The 14813-nt window shown below is 51.2% G+C and overlaps 2 protein-coding genes across 4 annotated transcripts; one reads left to right on the forward strand and one right to left on the reverse strand.

The window, feature by feature from the left end:
- The first annotated feature begins 1159 nt into the window (after positions 1 to 1159).
- Positions 1160 to 10421, forward strand: PHKG2 (phosphorylase kinase catalytic subunit gamma 2). Its single transcript, XM_055562649.1, has 10 exons — positions 1160 to 1490; positions 1822 to 1934; positions 5126 to 5301; positions 5560 to 5614; positions 6749 to 6814; positions 6897 to 7060; positions 9225 to 9315; positions 9416 to 9569; positions 9642 to 9767; positions 9865 to 10421. Exons 2-10 carry the CDS (start codon positions 1840 to 1842, stop codon positions 10156 to 10158), a joined length of 1221 nt encoding a protein of 406 aa, XP_055418624.1. The 5' UTR covers positions 1160 to 1490; positions 1822 to 1839; the 3' UTR covers positions 10159 to 10421.
- Positions 10422 to 10495: 74 nt separating this feature from the next.
- On the reverse strand, positions 10496 to 14779 carry CFAP119 (cilia and flagella associated protein 119). 3 transcript variants are annotated; one of them, XR_008707702.1, is made up of 10 exons: positions 14313 to 14779; positions 13665 to 13696; positions 13027 to 13092; positions 12687 to 12856; positions 12074 to 12144; positions 11767 to 11883; positions 11617 to 11686; positions 11450 to 11539; positions 10821 to 10977; positions 10595 to 10723 (listed from the first exon to the last, which is right to left on the reverse strand). XR_008707702.1 is itself a non-coding variant. In XM_055562650.1 (9 exons), exons 1-9 carry the CDS (start codon positions 14514 to 14516, stop codon positions 10545 to 10547), a joined length of 999 nt encoding a protein of 332 aa, XP_055418625.1. In that variant the 5' UTR covers positions 14517 to 14776; the 3' UTR covers positions 10496 to 10544. The 3 variants fall into 3 exon arrangements, 1 of the variants encoding a protein (XP_055418625.1); XR_008707701.1 differs by having other exon boundaries at positions 10612 to 10723; positions 10805 to 10977; XM_055562650.1 differs by lacking the exon at positions 10821 to 10977 and having other exon boundaries at positions 10496 to 10723; positions 14313 to 14776.
- Positions 14780 to 14813: the final 34 nt, after the last annotated feature.

The following is a 14813-nucleotide window of genomic DNA, read 5'->3' on the forward strand; positions in this document are numbered from 1 at the left end:
TTATTCACTTTATTCAAAATAATTGTCCCATTATACTGCCAAGCAAATCTACCAAGTAAAATAAAAGATTTCTTGAGTTATTCTGTCTTTAAATGGTATAAGGTCAAAGTACTCCATTAAAAAGTTACTTGGATTCGTTTTTCTCTTCATTTGGTTGCAATCTGAAAGTTATATTTCTCTTAATAAGATAGCTGTTAAAAAATTAAATGAGTTAATTCTCTGCCTCTCTCTGGAATATAACCTCCACAAGAGTAGGGACCTAATTTTTTTCTGTTGCTGTTAGTCTATCGCTTAGATGCTCAACAAATATTTGTTGAATAAGTAAGTGAATGCTAGGGTTGAGCTGCACTAAGAAAACTTGTGGAGCAAGTCGCTCCTGGCAGAGTGATAACCTGGTAAGCTTAGAACAGAGAGCGAGGGACTTCCTTGGTGATCCAGTGGCTAAGGCTTCATACTCCCAATGCAGGGGGCTCAACTTCAATCCCTGGTCAGGTAACTAGATCCCACATGCCCCAGAACAAAGATCTCGCATGCTGCAAAGACCAAGGATCCGACGTGCCACAACTAGGATCTAGCGCAATCAAATAAATAAAAAAAATATATTTTTTAAGGGTGATATTCCTCAAGACTTAGGGGGCGGGGGTGGTGGGAAACCGGAAAAAAATGGTCTTCCAGATAGTGAGCACTAGGGTTTTGGAAACACCAACTGAAGAGATGAGTTTGAGCAAACTCGGAGAGATGGTGAAGGACAGGGAAGCCTAGTGTGCTGCAGTCCATGGGATCGCAAAGAGTCGGACACGACTGAGACCCTGAACAACAAGGGATTTGGAGGTATCCGAGTCAGAGCATCCACAGAATGAGAAAGCCATTTCTGGCTGAAAGGCCGTGGCTCATAAAAGTAGCCAAGTTCAGCACCAGGCTGCGTGCGCCTAACATTTTAAGGGCTTGAGTCAGCCCCTCAAAGCAGGCGCTTTGGACCAGGCTGCTAATATTTTTAACACCCAAGTTCAGACAGTGATTTTGAGCGACTGAAGAGACCATGCCCAAGTCCGGGTGGGAATCGTAAGGCCAAGGAGGGCAACGTACCAAGTACCGGGAGGTGACACTTACCGGTAAACCTAACTTCCGGGTCTGTTTTCAGGCCTCTAGCCCTGTTGCTGAACAAGCTCCGCCCTCTGCTGGTCCCAGCAGATACCGTGCCCTGATTGGCCGTATCTGAAGCCCCGCCCTAGCGTCGCAGCCTTAGGTAACTCAGAGCTCGAACTCCCGGGCCAGCCTCGGGACTCTCGGCTTCCTATTGGACTACCAGTTTCCAATCCGAAGGATTTTTGAACCTCAGTCTTTGGGTGACTCTGGCCATTGGCGGACAGAATGGGGGCGGGGCCTGAGGTCTTCGCCGGCACAGCCTGTGGGTAAGGAAAGAGGCTAGGGACGAACCCCGCGACAGGGCGGCCTCTGATCGACTCTGGCTTCTCTCTCCGCCTCCGCTGGTGAGCCCGCGCGAGACCCTGCGCCCCTTCCCAGCACCCGCCCAAATGCGCCTGCGCAGCAACAGCCGCCCGGCCGGGGGCCCCTTCCCCTTTTCCTCCGTACCTTTTCCCTTCCCCTCCCCCGTCCCCCTCCCTGCCTTGCCATCCCATCCCAATCCCTAGGGCCCTTTCTTGGGGTCTCCCCTGTCCCGATCCTTCCCCCACCCCGTCCCCATCCCCCAGGATCCTGGCTCCCCAGCCACAAGGGCTGCGCCTCCGCGAGCCGCGATGTGCGTCCTCTCAGAGCCTGTGGGCCTCCTTGCCCTCACTGCCCTCCGTTTCCTCCTCACAGGCCCCCACCTCTTTCAGAATGACATTGGACGTGGGGCCAGAGGATGAGCTGCCCGACTGGGCTGCAGCCAAAGAATTTTATCAGAAGTACGACCCTAAAGACGTCATTGGCAGGTAAGGCCACGTCTAGGGAAGCAGAGGTCCAGAAAGGTCAGGTCCTAGCCAGGATACACATTTCCCATTCTTGCTTGCTTGCTTTAGTCACTAAGTCGTGTCCGACTCTTGCGACCCCATGGACTATATAGCCTTCCAGGCTCCTCTGTCCATGGGATTCTCCAGGCAAGAATACTGGAGTGGGTTGCCATCTCCTTCTCCAACACATTTCCCTGTGTGAGTGGAGAAACATTTGGTGACTAGACTCTTTTTCTGAGTCAGCCCCTATTTTTTCACCAGTTCATTCATGTATGTATTCAACAAACATAATTAAAGCGCCTACTGTTTGCCAGACACAAAGGTAAACATGGGGAGGTTAGAAGAGATGTTTATGCCCTGGAAAGTGAAACTGAAAGTCGCTTAGTCCTGTCCGACTTTTTGCGACCCCATGGGCTATATATGCCCTGGAGGTACTCCAAGTAAAGTGATGGAAAGAGACAGGAACATTCAGGTAGCATTAAGCTGTGTAAAAAGTGCTGTTGGGTCTCAGAAAACCACAGCTTCCCAGAAGGAGTGATATTTGGGTCTTGAAGGATGACTAGGAGTTCAGCAGGCATCACATAGAAGGAAAGCTTCACCTGTAGAGGCAGTGACTAATACATTCATTCATCAGGGTTTCCAAAGCTTGTACAATGTGCTGGGTGCACTGGAGATGTGAGACCCACATCCTACATCTGATAAGATTTCTGTTCTCCTGGAGTTTATATTCGAGTAGTGGAGAGAGACAATAAACATGAAAACAAGTTAAATTTCAGTGTAAGTGCTAGAGATAAAATAAATAAGGTGATAGAACAAGAGTAATTAATGGAGCTGAGACTTGAAGGATGAGAATGAACAGATAATACACTGAGGCAGGATATATTCCAGGCAGAGGGAAGGGTAGTGCAAAGGCTCAGCACAGCAAAGAGCCAATTAAAGCAATAGATAGAAGATTATAGCGGCCAGAGTGTGTTAAGAGTGGGAAAAGTTGGAAGAGGGACTACCTGCCTGGCGGTTCAGTGGTTAAGACTATACTCACAAGGTCATGAGGACAGAGGGATGTCTCTAGGACCTCGGGAAGCAATTCATTCAGTAAGACATGTTGGCCTGATTTAGGGAGACATGGGGCAGGGGTGGGGGGAGGTTCCTTGGTGGTCTAGTGGTTATGATTCTGGACTTTCACTGCCATGGCCCAGGCTCAATCCCTGGTTGAGGAACTGAGATCCCACAAGCTGTGTGATGTAGCCAAAGAAAAGGAGGGGAGGGTAGCATCTGGGCATGAATGTTGAAATCATGGAAGTGGATAAGATTACTGAGAGTGTATATAGCCTGAGAACAGGAGGGCCAAGGATGGGATGGGAAGTCTTTACATTTAAGAGGTGGACAGGGCTTCCCTGGAGGTTCAGATGGTAAGGAATCTGCCTGTAATGCAGGAGACCCAACTTCAATCCCTGAGTCAGGAAGACCCTCTGGAGAAGGAAGTGGCTACCCACACCGGGATTCTTGCCTGGAGAATTCCATGGACAGGAGCCTGGAGGGCTGCAGTCCGTGGGGTTGCAAGGAGTTGAACATAACTGAGTGACTAACACTTTCACTTTCAGAGAACAAGGTACTAGGCTGTATCAGTAGGAAAAGTTTGGAGTTTGAGTCCAAAGACTCAAGTTTTCCAAGTTGGTGGTCATGACATATAATAGGAAAGCTTAATTAAAAGGGAATGCCCCTACAGGTAAAATACTGTAGGATACCAGAGAAGGGAGTGGTCCCTTCTTCCTGGAGAATAAATGAAGACTTGGTTGACATTGCATTTATTTTGAGTCTTAAAGCAGAGATTCTTCAATGAATGGCTTCAAAGGATCTTTGACCCACCCCCTGAAATTATAAAAACGTTGGGTATGTGTGCAAGAGCTCTGCAGCTTTTCACAAATTCTCAGAGGTTTATTGAAAGATGAAAATAACTAGACCAAGGACCTGAAACTCCAATGCCCTTACTGTTTGGGCAGGAAATTAAAACTGTGAAGTGGCCAAGAGTAAAAGAGTAGAAAGTGGTTGAGCCTTGTGGCAGCTGGAGGGTTCTCAGCCGCCTAAGAGATGTGAATTCAGATTTGTAGAGAACAGTGCCCTTGCCACAGTGTAATGTATCTGTGTTAGGCTGGAGGACCAATAGTTTGTGTCCATTGATTGAAGCAGAGAGGTAGGTGAGAGGCATTTCAAGCAAAAGAGTTCCATAAATGCAAGGAGGCCCTGGGAACACAGAAATGAGGTTATGTGAAGGGCAGCCAGGGAACCAGAATGTGAAATGTGGTATGAAGACAGATTCTGGAGAGATTTGCACCTTAGCCTGAAGTACTTGTAGGGTCATACAGAGTTGGTGACAGAGCCCAAGCTGGGAAATCCCTGTCTAGGACTTCGTCTCTTTTCTTTTCTTTTGGTTGTGCTATCCGGTTTCCAGGATCTTAGTACCCTGACCAGGGATGGAACCTGAGTCCCCTGCAGTGGACGTGTGGAGTCCTAACCACTGGACCACCATTGAATTCCCTAGGACTTTGTCTATTTTTTTTTTACTGCACTGGGTCTCCATTGCTGCACCCAGACTTTCTCCTGTGGCAGAGCACAGCCTCTGGAGCATGGGCTCAGTGGTTGTGACATCTGGGCTTAGTTGCCCCATGGCATGAGGGATCCTCTCAGAGCAGGGATCGAACCTGTGTCCCCAGCTGTAGCAGGTGGATTCTTCCAGTCAGTGGCCCAATGTTTATTTCACCTGAGGTATTGTAGGGGAACTTTGGAATTTAGATGGGGTAACCATGGAAGTGGGTAAAATCTGGAGGGGACCTTAGGTCACTTCTTCCTGCCTTCTCCTTGTGGGTTTCAGGGGCATGGGGCAGGTTTGGGGGCTCAGTGTCTGGGCTCACCTCCAGAGGGAGTGGCAGAGCCTGGAACCCAGGACCCCTGTCCCCCTGCCCTGTGAGCTCTATGTTGCTCTTTGCTGGGTGCCCAGGTCTCTGACCGAGGCTGCTGTGAAGCTCCAGTAGGCCAAGGTGAGCTCCTCAGGAAGTCACCTTGTCTAGCTGGGTCTCCGGAGTTTGGCGCAGAGGATGTGAGGCTGCCGAGGCTCCACTCTGTGTGGAAACGAGAGGGCAGGAGGCCCTGACTCATGTGTTGTCCGACTCTGGCAGAGGAGTGAGCTCTGTGGTCCGCCGCTGTGTTCATCGGGCTACTGGCCAGGAGTTTGCAGTGAAGATCATGGAGGTGACAGCCGAGCGGTTGAGTCCTGAGCAGCTGGAGGAGGTGCGAGAGGCCACGCGGCGGGAGACACACATCCTTCGCCAGGTCGCCGGCCACCCCCACATCAGTGAGGCTGCTTTCCCCACTCCTGTTAGCCCAGCCCACCGCCCACCTGCCCCAGCACTGCCTCCACACTCTGCTCCCTTGCTCCTGGCTCCGCTGCACCTCATCAAAGTGTGGCCAGCCTTTGGGCCCCTCCTTCCTCCTCCAGTTCTCCTTCCTTCCCAGGAACAGCCCCCCTGCTGCCTCAGGGTGGAAGAGGCCCTCTGGTATGCAGCTGCTCCTTTCCATCTCTGGCTCTCTGCCTCTCTGCCTCTTTCCCCAGTCACTCTCATCGATTCCTACGAGTCTTCTAGCTTCATGTTCCTGGTGTTTGACCTGTGAGTATCCCCCTTCCCTGACCGAAAAGCCTCTTCCTCTCCTCCTTGCACTTCCCCAGCCTTACAGCTCAGTGGGCTGAAGACCACCCTGCCCACACCTTCCTCTGCTCCGGCTCAGACCTGCCAGCCCAGGGCGTGGGCCCTTTTTCCTAGGTGCCCTGATTGAGACAAGTTCTTCAAGAGTCTTAGTGACCAGCTAAATATCAAGGGTCTTCATGAGGCCCTGTTTTAAGAGGAAGGTGTTCATTCGTGAGCGGACCACATATAAACAGACTTTCCCCTCACCCATCTTTCAATGTTTAACACTCTCCACTGGAATCTCTCTGTCCATTGATTCTTTTTCTGATTGGTCTGAATCTGAATGTCAGATATTATAGGGTGCTATAATGCAAACCAGTTACAAAGGAAGTTCAAAAGAGAATGGTTTGGATACCAGATGTTTAAGAGAAGCACTTGGGAGAAATTTACTAAGTCTTCAGACAGAAATGACTTCTGCAAAAGTGGAGGGCAAGTAGGAAGTGTCTGCTTCACCACCATGCAACAGTGTTGAGAACCTGATGTGTTCTTTATTTCAAGGATTGATACAGAGTTGCAATTATAACCTCAGTTTTTAAAGAGAACATAAAGTAAGCAAAATTCAAAGTAAAGTCCTATTCAACTTTCTTGCTACTATTAACTGTGAAATTTTGGCCCATGGTCTAAACAGGTTCACTTCAAAAGGCTTTTTTTTTTTTTTTTTTTTTTAATATATTGTCAGATAACAGGGACTTCCTGTAAATGATCATTTATTCTTGCTTTTTAAAAAAAAATGTGGCCACGCTATGCGGCTTGTGAGGTTTTGGTTCCCTGACCAGGGAACAGACCTGCAGCCACTGCACTGGAAGCACAGTTTCTGAACTGCTCAACTGCCAGGGACATCCCACAGTGCAGAGATTATGACTGCTGGCACATTGAACCAAACTGGCCCTGACATCTGGTTCACTCTTGGAGTGCTTTGTCTCGAGGCCCTTTCATTTGCTTACAGAGGGATCTTCCTTGCCTGACCTCTTCCGTGTTATTTGTTGTGAGCACTGGCTTATTTTCTCAGCCTCCACTGTGAGGTGCACCCATCTCCCAACCCCTCCTGTCCCTTAGGATGCGGAAGGGAGAGCTGTTTGACTATCTCACAGAGAAGGTGGTGCTCTCAGAAAAAGAAACCAGGTAATGGCTGAGCCTGCAGCCCTGGGATGAGCAGGGGGTGGGGCGGGGCGGGGAGAAGCAGAGCAGCCTGCGCCTCCCCCAGGTCCATCATGAGGTCTCTGCTGGAAGCAGTCAGTTTTCTCCACAACAACAACATTGTACACCGAGACCTGAAGCCCGAGAATATTCTCCTAGATGACGATATGCAGATCCGACTTTCAGATTTTGGGTTCTCCTGCCACCTGGAACCAGGCGAGAAGCTTCGAGGTGAGGGGACCTGGTGCTCTGAGGGGCTTGGGAGGGATGGAGGCTCAGGCTTGGGACTGGTTGGCTGGGTCTGAGAACTGGGTCCCACAGAAAGTCAGTGAGCGCTTGCCAGCTACCTGCTGGGTGCAAAGCCTAGTGTGCAAATGGAAGTGGGTTCCCTGCTCTGGGGAGGATGGAGTGAACAGATCATGGCACACAGCAGGCAGGGGGCCATGCTGGAGAGCCAGGAGGAAGGAGCACCGATTCAGATGTAGGGACCCACAGAGGAAGGGGCCTGGATCTGGGCCTGGGGAGGCTGGGCTTGTCCTAGGAAGAAAAAGAGAGGGAGCGAGGGGCAGTGGGGCTTCCCAGGTGACTCCAGTGGTGAAGAACCCACCTGCCAATGCAGGAGGCATGGGTTTGATCCCTGGGTTGGGAAGATCCCCTGTAGAAAGGCATGGCAACCTACTCCACTATTCTTGCCTGGAGAATCCATGGACAGAGGAGCCTGGTGGGCTGCAGTCCATAGGGTTGCAAAGAGTAGAACATGACTGAAGTGACTTAGCACGCATGCAGTGACAGAAGGGCTCAGCTGCGCCTTTGAGGTCTGGCAGAGGCAGGGCCACGGTGTGCTGCTCAGGTGCCATGAGGAGCCTGATGTGGGCTGACAGCGCTGCTCACTTGATGCCTTGGGACTCAGGGTCCCCTCACGTTAACACATTTGTTGTGACAACCATTTCTAACACAAGTGGCAAACTAGACAAAATTCAACTGCGGGACTCCCCAGAGCCTTTAATAGGCCACTTTCTGTCTTTCAGTGCCTCTGCCCTGGGCTTAACAGCTAACCTTCACTGGTTAACCTTCATGAGTTTGAGCAAGCTCTGGGAGATTGTGAAGGACAGGGAAGCCTAGTGTGCTTCAGTCCATGGGATCACAGAGTCGGACTCGACTGAGCAACTGAACCACCACCACCTTCCCTGGGCACTTGCTCTGAATCAGGCAGCACATGGAGTCTTTATACGGCTTGTTTCTCTAGATCCTCTTAACAACTCTGAAATAGTATCTGTGTCTCTATTTTATAAATGGGCTTAATGAGGTGAAGTGACGTGCCCAAGGTCATGTGTGATTTGAACTTGAGCGGTGTGACGCCAGAGCTCATGCTCTTACTCTGTGGACTTACACGTCTTCCACATGCAGGTATTTTTCTCCCTTTGGGCTCCCACACATGCTTCTCCATTCTGAATCATTTTTGCCCCTTCCCACTCCACCATCTCCCTCGGCTTGGATAATTCAGTTTTTTTACTTGAAAGCTCCAGGTCAGGGTGGAGCCACTGCTTTTTGCTCCTAGATCTCCCCCACTTCATGATACATGTCTTACGCTGTTTGTGTGCTTCCTGGTAGATGGTGAGCTTACTAAGGGCACGTTGAATTTGCCATTGTGTCTAGTATGGTGCTTGGCACACAGCAGGTGTTCAGTAAATAGTTTATCTAGGAAGGCATTTGCCAAGAGAAAGTCACTTTCTCAGTTCAGGCCTCTTAAGACTTCTTGGAAGTGTGCCATGGATCACAGAGTGCAACTGCTAGAGTGGAAGAACTGGTGCCAGAAATGGTAGAAGAAAGTAAAAATACAGGCTTTGATCAAGTCATGGAAGGCTTTGTGCTTTAGGAATCTAGACTTGACCCTGAGGCCATGATGGAAAGCCAGAGAAGGGTTTTCAACAAAGGACATACCCAGAATGTGTCTTAAGAAATCCCATATTCCTACACACTCCCCTGGGTTGAGTGGTGGTTCCACTAACCACAGTAGAGATTCTAGGAGGAGGATTAGATTTGGGCAGAAAGGAATGCAGAAAAGATTTAATTTCTGTTTTCTATGTGTGTATGTATATAAAACATGGTAGTAAGTTGTGTGAGGTGAGGGCTGGTGGAAGAGGCAAATGATGCAGTTGGATAGTGCTTTGAAGTCAACCTAAACACCAGGTTTTCCCAGGAAGGCCACCAGGAGCCTTGGTAGGTACTTGTTCATTAGAGTGAGGCTCTAACACTGAGACTTGGCAGAAGGCTGGCAGGTGCAGGATGGAAACACTTGTGGCCCTGGTGGTGGTGAGGCTCCAGCAGAGGTCTGGTGTGAAGGGTTCTTGAAGGGGCTGGTGACACCCCATCCATTTCAGGCCTCTCTCCCCAGAGTTGTGTGGGACTCCAGGGTATCTAGCACCAGAGATCCTTAAGTGCTCCATGGATGAAACTCACCCAGGCTACGGCAAGGAGGTCGATCTGTGAGTTTCCCATTCCCCACCCTTCCCCCCTCCTTTGTGTACTGTTCTTCAACACCTTTGCTTATCACCTGGTCCCCCCCTCCCCACTCCTCTTTCCCAGCTGGGCCTGCGGGGTGATCTTGTTCACACTCCTGGCGGGCTCCCCACCATTCTGGCACCGACGCCAGATCCTGATGTTACGTATGATCATGGAGGGCCAGTACCAGTTTAGTTCACCCGAGTGGGACGACCGTTCAGACACTGTGAAAGACCTGGTGAGCTGGGGCTGTGAGTGGGCAGGGAGAGAGGCCCAAGAGCTGCTCCTTATGCTCTGGGGTTTCCCCTAGATCTCCAGGCTGCTACAGGTGGATCCTGTGGAGCGCCTGACAGCTGAGCAGGCCCTACAGCACCCATTCTTTGAGCGCTGTGAAGGCAGCCAAGCCTGGAACCTCACCCCCCGCCAGCGGTTTCGGGTAAGCCTGAGCGTGTCAGGGTCTAGGCCTGCTCCTCTTCCCAGGATTTTTCTTATGGTGACTGTGCCAGTGGAGCTCACACCACCCCCCTTCCTAGGTGGCAGTGTGGACCGTGCTGGCCGCTGGACGGGTAGCCTTAAGCGCCCACCGTATCCGGCCACTGACCAAGAGTGCGCTGTTGAGGGACCCTTACGCGCTGCGGCCAGTGCGGCGCCTGATCGACAACTGTGCCTTCCGGCTCTACGGACACTGGGTGAAGAAGGGTGAGCAGCAGAACCGGGCAGCCCTCTTCCAGCACCGGCCCCCTGGGCCTTTTCCCATGATGGGCCCTGAAGAGGAAGGGGACTCGGCTGCTATCGCTGAGGATGAGGCCATGCTAGTGCTGGGCTAGCACGTCATCCCGGAGGATGCAGAACTCTCCAGGAGAAGGTTCTTTATCATTCCAGCCCCTCTGGGCTCTGGCCACAGGCCACCATTGGCCAGGCCCGCCACCAATCATACTATCATAGAGGCCAGTGTGGTACGCCTATCCCCGCCGGCCAGGGCTTTGAGATCAGAGCTGGGGTGGAAGAGAGCCACCCAGGGTGCCACGCCTGGCCTTATCTGTGCTGCCTGCACCACGTATGCAATAAAACCTGCTACACGCCAGACAGAGCCAGTCCCCTGTGTCTGGTGTCTGGCTTCAGCAGGGAAGCTCAGAAGGTGCTCAGGAGAGGGTGGGGCGGGGCATGGTGGGGCCACTTTGGCCCAGGCCTTTATTGGGGAAAACGCAGGGAGTCACTTGGTCTTGTTCTTGCCTTTGCCTGGAGGTAGCTGGAGGGGCCGCTCGAGGGTGGTCAGCTTGCTGCTGAGCCTTTCCTCACTGGCTTTGAGCTGCTCCTCCACCAGTTGTTGGAGCTGCCGCAGCTCCTTGTTCATCTGGTTCTTGATGTAGGCTCGGAGGATGGAGACCTGGCCTGCAAGGGCGGGGAAGAAGGGGTGGGTCAGGGGAGAAGCCATGGGGCTGAGGGACCACCCCCTAGCCAGGCACGCACGACCTTCAAGGGGAACTACCCCAGGAGTGACCCAGGTGGCAGTGTTTCTTCAATTCAGGAAATGTCAGCCAGCCCTTCTAGAAGAGAAAGATGGGCAGAAGGTTTATGTACGCTGCATTTCCCAGTTGCTCCTTTAGCAGCTGTGTGACCTCAGGCAGGTGATTGAACATTTCCTCCTGTGTAAAATCCAGTGATAACACTTAACTAGGATTGAGAGAGGAGTAAATGGGTTAATATGTGTAAAATGCAGGAATTCCTTGGTGGTCCAGTGACTAGGATTCCATGCTTCCACTTGGGCCACAGGTTCAATTCCTGGTTGGGGAATTCAGATTCCACAGGCCACTTGGCACAGGCAATATATGTATATAAAATGCTTAAAACAAGGCCTGCCTAGCACATAGTATTGCCAGATGTGTGCTGGCTGTTACTGTCGTTGGTTTTATAATCCTTTTCTGGAGCTCCTGCCTCACCCCCCAGAAGCTGTGCTTTTATTTTGTTCCATCTTGGAACATCTTGGAACATGCATTCTCCATAAGGAATCATTTGGAGAAAGGACACCATGACTAAAATGAAAAATCTGAAGTCCTGAACCCTTCATTTCACACCTGCCCAAAGTCACAGGGAGCCCCAACCCCTCCAGGTCCTCACTTGGCTCTGGCTTTGGCTGGACCACTGTTTCCGGTTCCACCTCCTGTGCGATGACTGCCTGCTGTTCCACCTCTCCTCCCTTTTCTTTCTCTGTAAGCCAGAAGCAGAAGGAGGCATCAGCCCCAGCCCCAGTGCAGTCCAGCTCTCGCCCCGGCATTCTCCCTTACCTGTCTCATCCTCTGACCAGAGGCTGGGTGGCTTTAGCCCCATGTAAGTCAAAGAGAGATCCAGCCGCACCTGGGAAGAGGGAGGAAATCAACTGCACTGGGGAAAGAAGAGAGACGAGGGGCGGCCTCTTGTAGCCCTTGGCCCAGTACCTGGGGTGTGAAGACATATTTGTAGAGCTTGAAGTGGCGGAAATAGGTATTCACCACATAATCCGCCAGGGCCAGCAGCTGTTCCTCCTTAAAGAGGTCGATACTGAAAGGGGGGCGCTGTGGATATGATTGGGATTTAGAAGACTGACCACCTCCCGAAACCATCACCTTTTCTCCAAGTGCCTGGCAGTCCAGGAACAGGAAGAGCCCATTGGGGCCTTCAGAGGAAGATAAGGGTAATGAGTGTGAGAGAGGGTGGGAGGCTGGGCTGGACCTTAAGGGGGTGGATGGGGAGAGTGAAACTGACCCTGACTCCATGGCAAAAAAGAACACTGGTGAAGTAGCGGTAACATTCCTCCACGTTGCCCAAGGGGGTTTCTGGGAGGGAAAGCAAGATGTGACATTGTGTCCCCTCCCTGATAATCACATTTTACTCACTCAACAGCTACTTACTGATCATGAGCTTTAGAAGTAGACAGATCTAGGCAACAAATATTGAGTACCCACTCTGCACTGTTCTAGGCACTAAACAAGACAGACAAGGTCCTGCCCTTAGGAAGTGTATATTCCAGTGGAAGTGACAGGAAAGCGAGAAATACATAATTTAGCTCTCATTAAGCATTCTGTAGAAAATGGGTTTCAGGAATAAAGAGCTGTTTTATTAAGCACTGTGTATATAATTACACACATTATACATAACATTTCTCAGAACAGTTTAATAACTTAGTGTCATAGCCTGATTATAGATAAGGAGATAGAGGATTTCAAAGGTGAAGTAACTTGTGTGTGATAACTTCTGTTAGTGATGACAGAACAAAGATTCCAGGTGGTAATCCTGCTGTTACTTCCCCTGATCACTTGTGCCAGCCTCCTCCTCCTCTGCCCTGGACTCAGGCCCTCGGGGAGCCCCCTCCTCTTACCAATACAGGCCTTGTGAAGATCTTGGAGCAGGGCACAAGCTGTTGAGGTCTGCTCCAGGGAGAAGCCCTGCTGGCGGCAGAAGATGAGTGCATGGGAGAAGAGGTCCAGAGTGATGGCATCCTGCAGGCTCTTCTCAGGAGAACCTAGTCCCAACAGCTTGGCCAGCACCCTTGGGAGGGAGAGAGGAAGGAATCAGTGACAACTAGAGTCTCCCTCCCCTGCTCCACACTAGTGCACAACAGGCTTTGGAGCCAGGCATTCCTCATGCCTTCCCAGCCCACCTCCCCCTCAGCTGTCCCCAAAACTAGCTCTTCCCCTCCCTACTCCTCCCCCCCATACTCCCTCATCTCCTCAGTGCTGGTTGTCTTCTCCAGCATGTGCATGGAATGGATGTCCAGGTACTTCCTGTCATAGGAAAAGAGAGGAAAACGTGTTGGTGTCCATCATGCATTAGTTTGATGATATGACTGTGGTGGTGAGTGCATTGGACTGGGAACCAAGAGAGCTGAGTTAGAGGTCTGGCCCTTCCACTAACTTGCTATGTCACTTTAAGTAGGTCACTTCCCTCTCTGGGCCTCACTTTCTCCATCTGTAAATGGCTTAAATGAACTCTAAGAATCCTCTTCATTTATAAAACCTAGAGTTAGGAAACTTGAGTTCTGGTTTCTGCCTCTCCTGTGCTGTTTAACTGGGCAAATTTCCCTCTGTGAGCCTCGGTGTCCCCATTTGTACAATGCTCCATAGAGGCAATGATACATTTACATTCTCAGTCTTTGGCTACCTTCTTCTCACACTTTTCTTTGGACTGGGACAGCAGGAGACCTGGCTTATAGTCATCTTAAATAATTGCATCTCTGGGCCTCAGTTTCCTCATCTGTAAAATGGAGATACCAGTGCTATTTGACAGGATTGTTGGGAAGCCTTAAAGGAATAATACAAGTGTGAAGGGTAACTTTCCCCCCAGACTTCATACTCACCATATACAGATCCGGGGCTGGGGCAGTGGCGGCTGCGGAGAGAAAGCGAATTGGGAAAGGCAGGGCTGTGTTGTTTCTGGCCCGTAGTTCTTGGCACTTTGCGAATCTCTATCGGCCTAAGAACGTGCTAAGTTGCCTTCTCATCTTGAGGACTGCTGCTGCTGCTGCTAAGTCGCTTCAGTCGTGTCCGACTCTATGCGACCCCATAGACGGCAGCCCACCAGGCTCCTCTGTCCATGGGATTCTCCAGGCAAGAACACTGGAGTGGGTTGCCATTTCCTCCTCCAATGCATGAAAGTGAAAAGTCAAAGTGAAGTCGCTCAGTCGTGTCCGTCTCCTAGCGACCCCATGGACTGCAGCCTATCAGGCTCCTCCGTCCATGGGATTTTCCAGGCAAGAGTACTGGAGTGGGGTGCCATTGCCTTCTCCAATCTTGAGGACTAGATAGGAGCAATGCTGCCGGGCTGGGCTTCAGCGATCCCTAAGTACTATTCATGAGCATAGTAACAAGCGGGGTCACACACCTCTGCCTCCTCACCAAAGCAGCCCGGGGAAGCTTCTTAAACTTTAGTAAACACAACGTCGGGTGGCGCCCTGATGGGGTACCCTTTTTAAACATCCATGATCGAATCACTGTCCCGTCCTCACCGGGAACAAGTTGGCTGAAGGATCGTTATCGACATCCACCGAAGCCACGGTCCCGGATTCGGTCCGCACACCTGTTCCCATACGCGTGGCCGATTCATCCAATGAGCTGAGGTCTTTTTCGGGTTCTCGCCGCAGTTCGTAGTGCTGTACAAGCTCCGACTGCATTTTTAGTCCCTGGAATTGGCTGAACTTCCGGCGGATCATCTTGTCGCTCTCTTGGCTGGGGGTCACCACAGGATCTGTCTTGCCTCGGTTCCGGGACAGCCGGTTCTCAGGCAGCCACTGCCAAGGCCTGGCCCTCTATCGACGCTCCAGCCAATTTGCGTTGCAGAGATGCCCGGGGCAGCCAATCCGCTGGCGGCGTCTCCCTCGTCTCAACGGTGACCGTTGCTAAGGAAATTCCTGGAGCCGGGGACAAAGTGTACGGCTCTCGCCAATCAGTGAGGCGAGAGTGCGCGTGCGTAATAAGATGCAAGTCCCGCCCTCATGGCCTCCTTTCAA

Source organism: Bubalus kerabau, chromosome 23 (assembly GCF_029407905.1).
Source record: "Bubalus kerabau isolate K-KA32 ecotype Philippines breed swamp buffalo chromosome 23, PCC_UOA_SB_1v2, whole genome shotgun sequence".
In the NCBI taxonomy this organism is placed as follows: domain Eukaryota; kingdom Metazoa; phylum Chordata; class Mammalia; order Artiodactyla; family Bovidae; genus Bubalus; species Bubalus kerabau.

Excerpts from the sequence above, each read along its gene's own strand:
- CFAP119 (XM_055562650.1), bottom strand. The coding sequence starts at position 14,516 with ATGATCCGCCGGAAGTTCAGCCAATTCCAGGGACTAAAAATGCAGTCG. Across the intron at positions 13,093-13,664 it reads CAGCCCCGGATCTGTATATG|GAAGTACCTGGACATCCATT; the intron begins GTGAGTATGAAG and ends TTCCTATGACAG. Across the intron at positions 11,884-12,073 it reads TTTTTTGCCATGGAGTCAGG|CGCCCCCCTTTCAGTATCGA; the intron begins GTCAGTTTCACT and ends TCATATCCACAG.
- PHKG2 (XM_055562649.1), top strand. The coding sequence starts at position 1,840 with ATGACATTGGACGTGGGGCCAGAGGATGAGCTGCCCGACTGGGCTGCA. Across the intron at positions 5,615-6,748 it reads ATGTTCCTGGTGTTTGACCT|GATGCGGAAGGGAGAGCTGT; the intron begins GTGAGTATCCCC and ends CCTGTCCCTTAG. Across the intron at positions 6,815-6,896 it reads CTCTCAGAAAAAGAAACCAG|GTCCATCATGAGGTCTCTGC; the intron begins GTAATGGCTGAG and ends CGCCTCCCCCAG.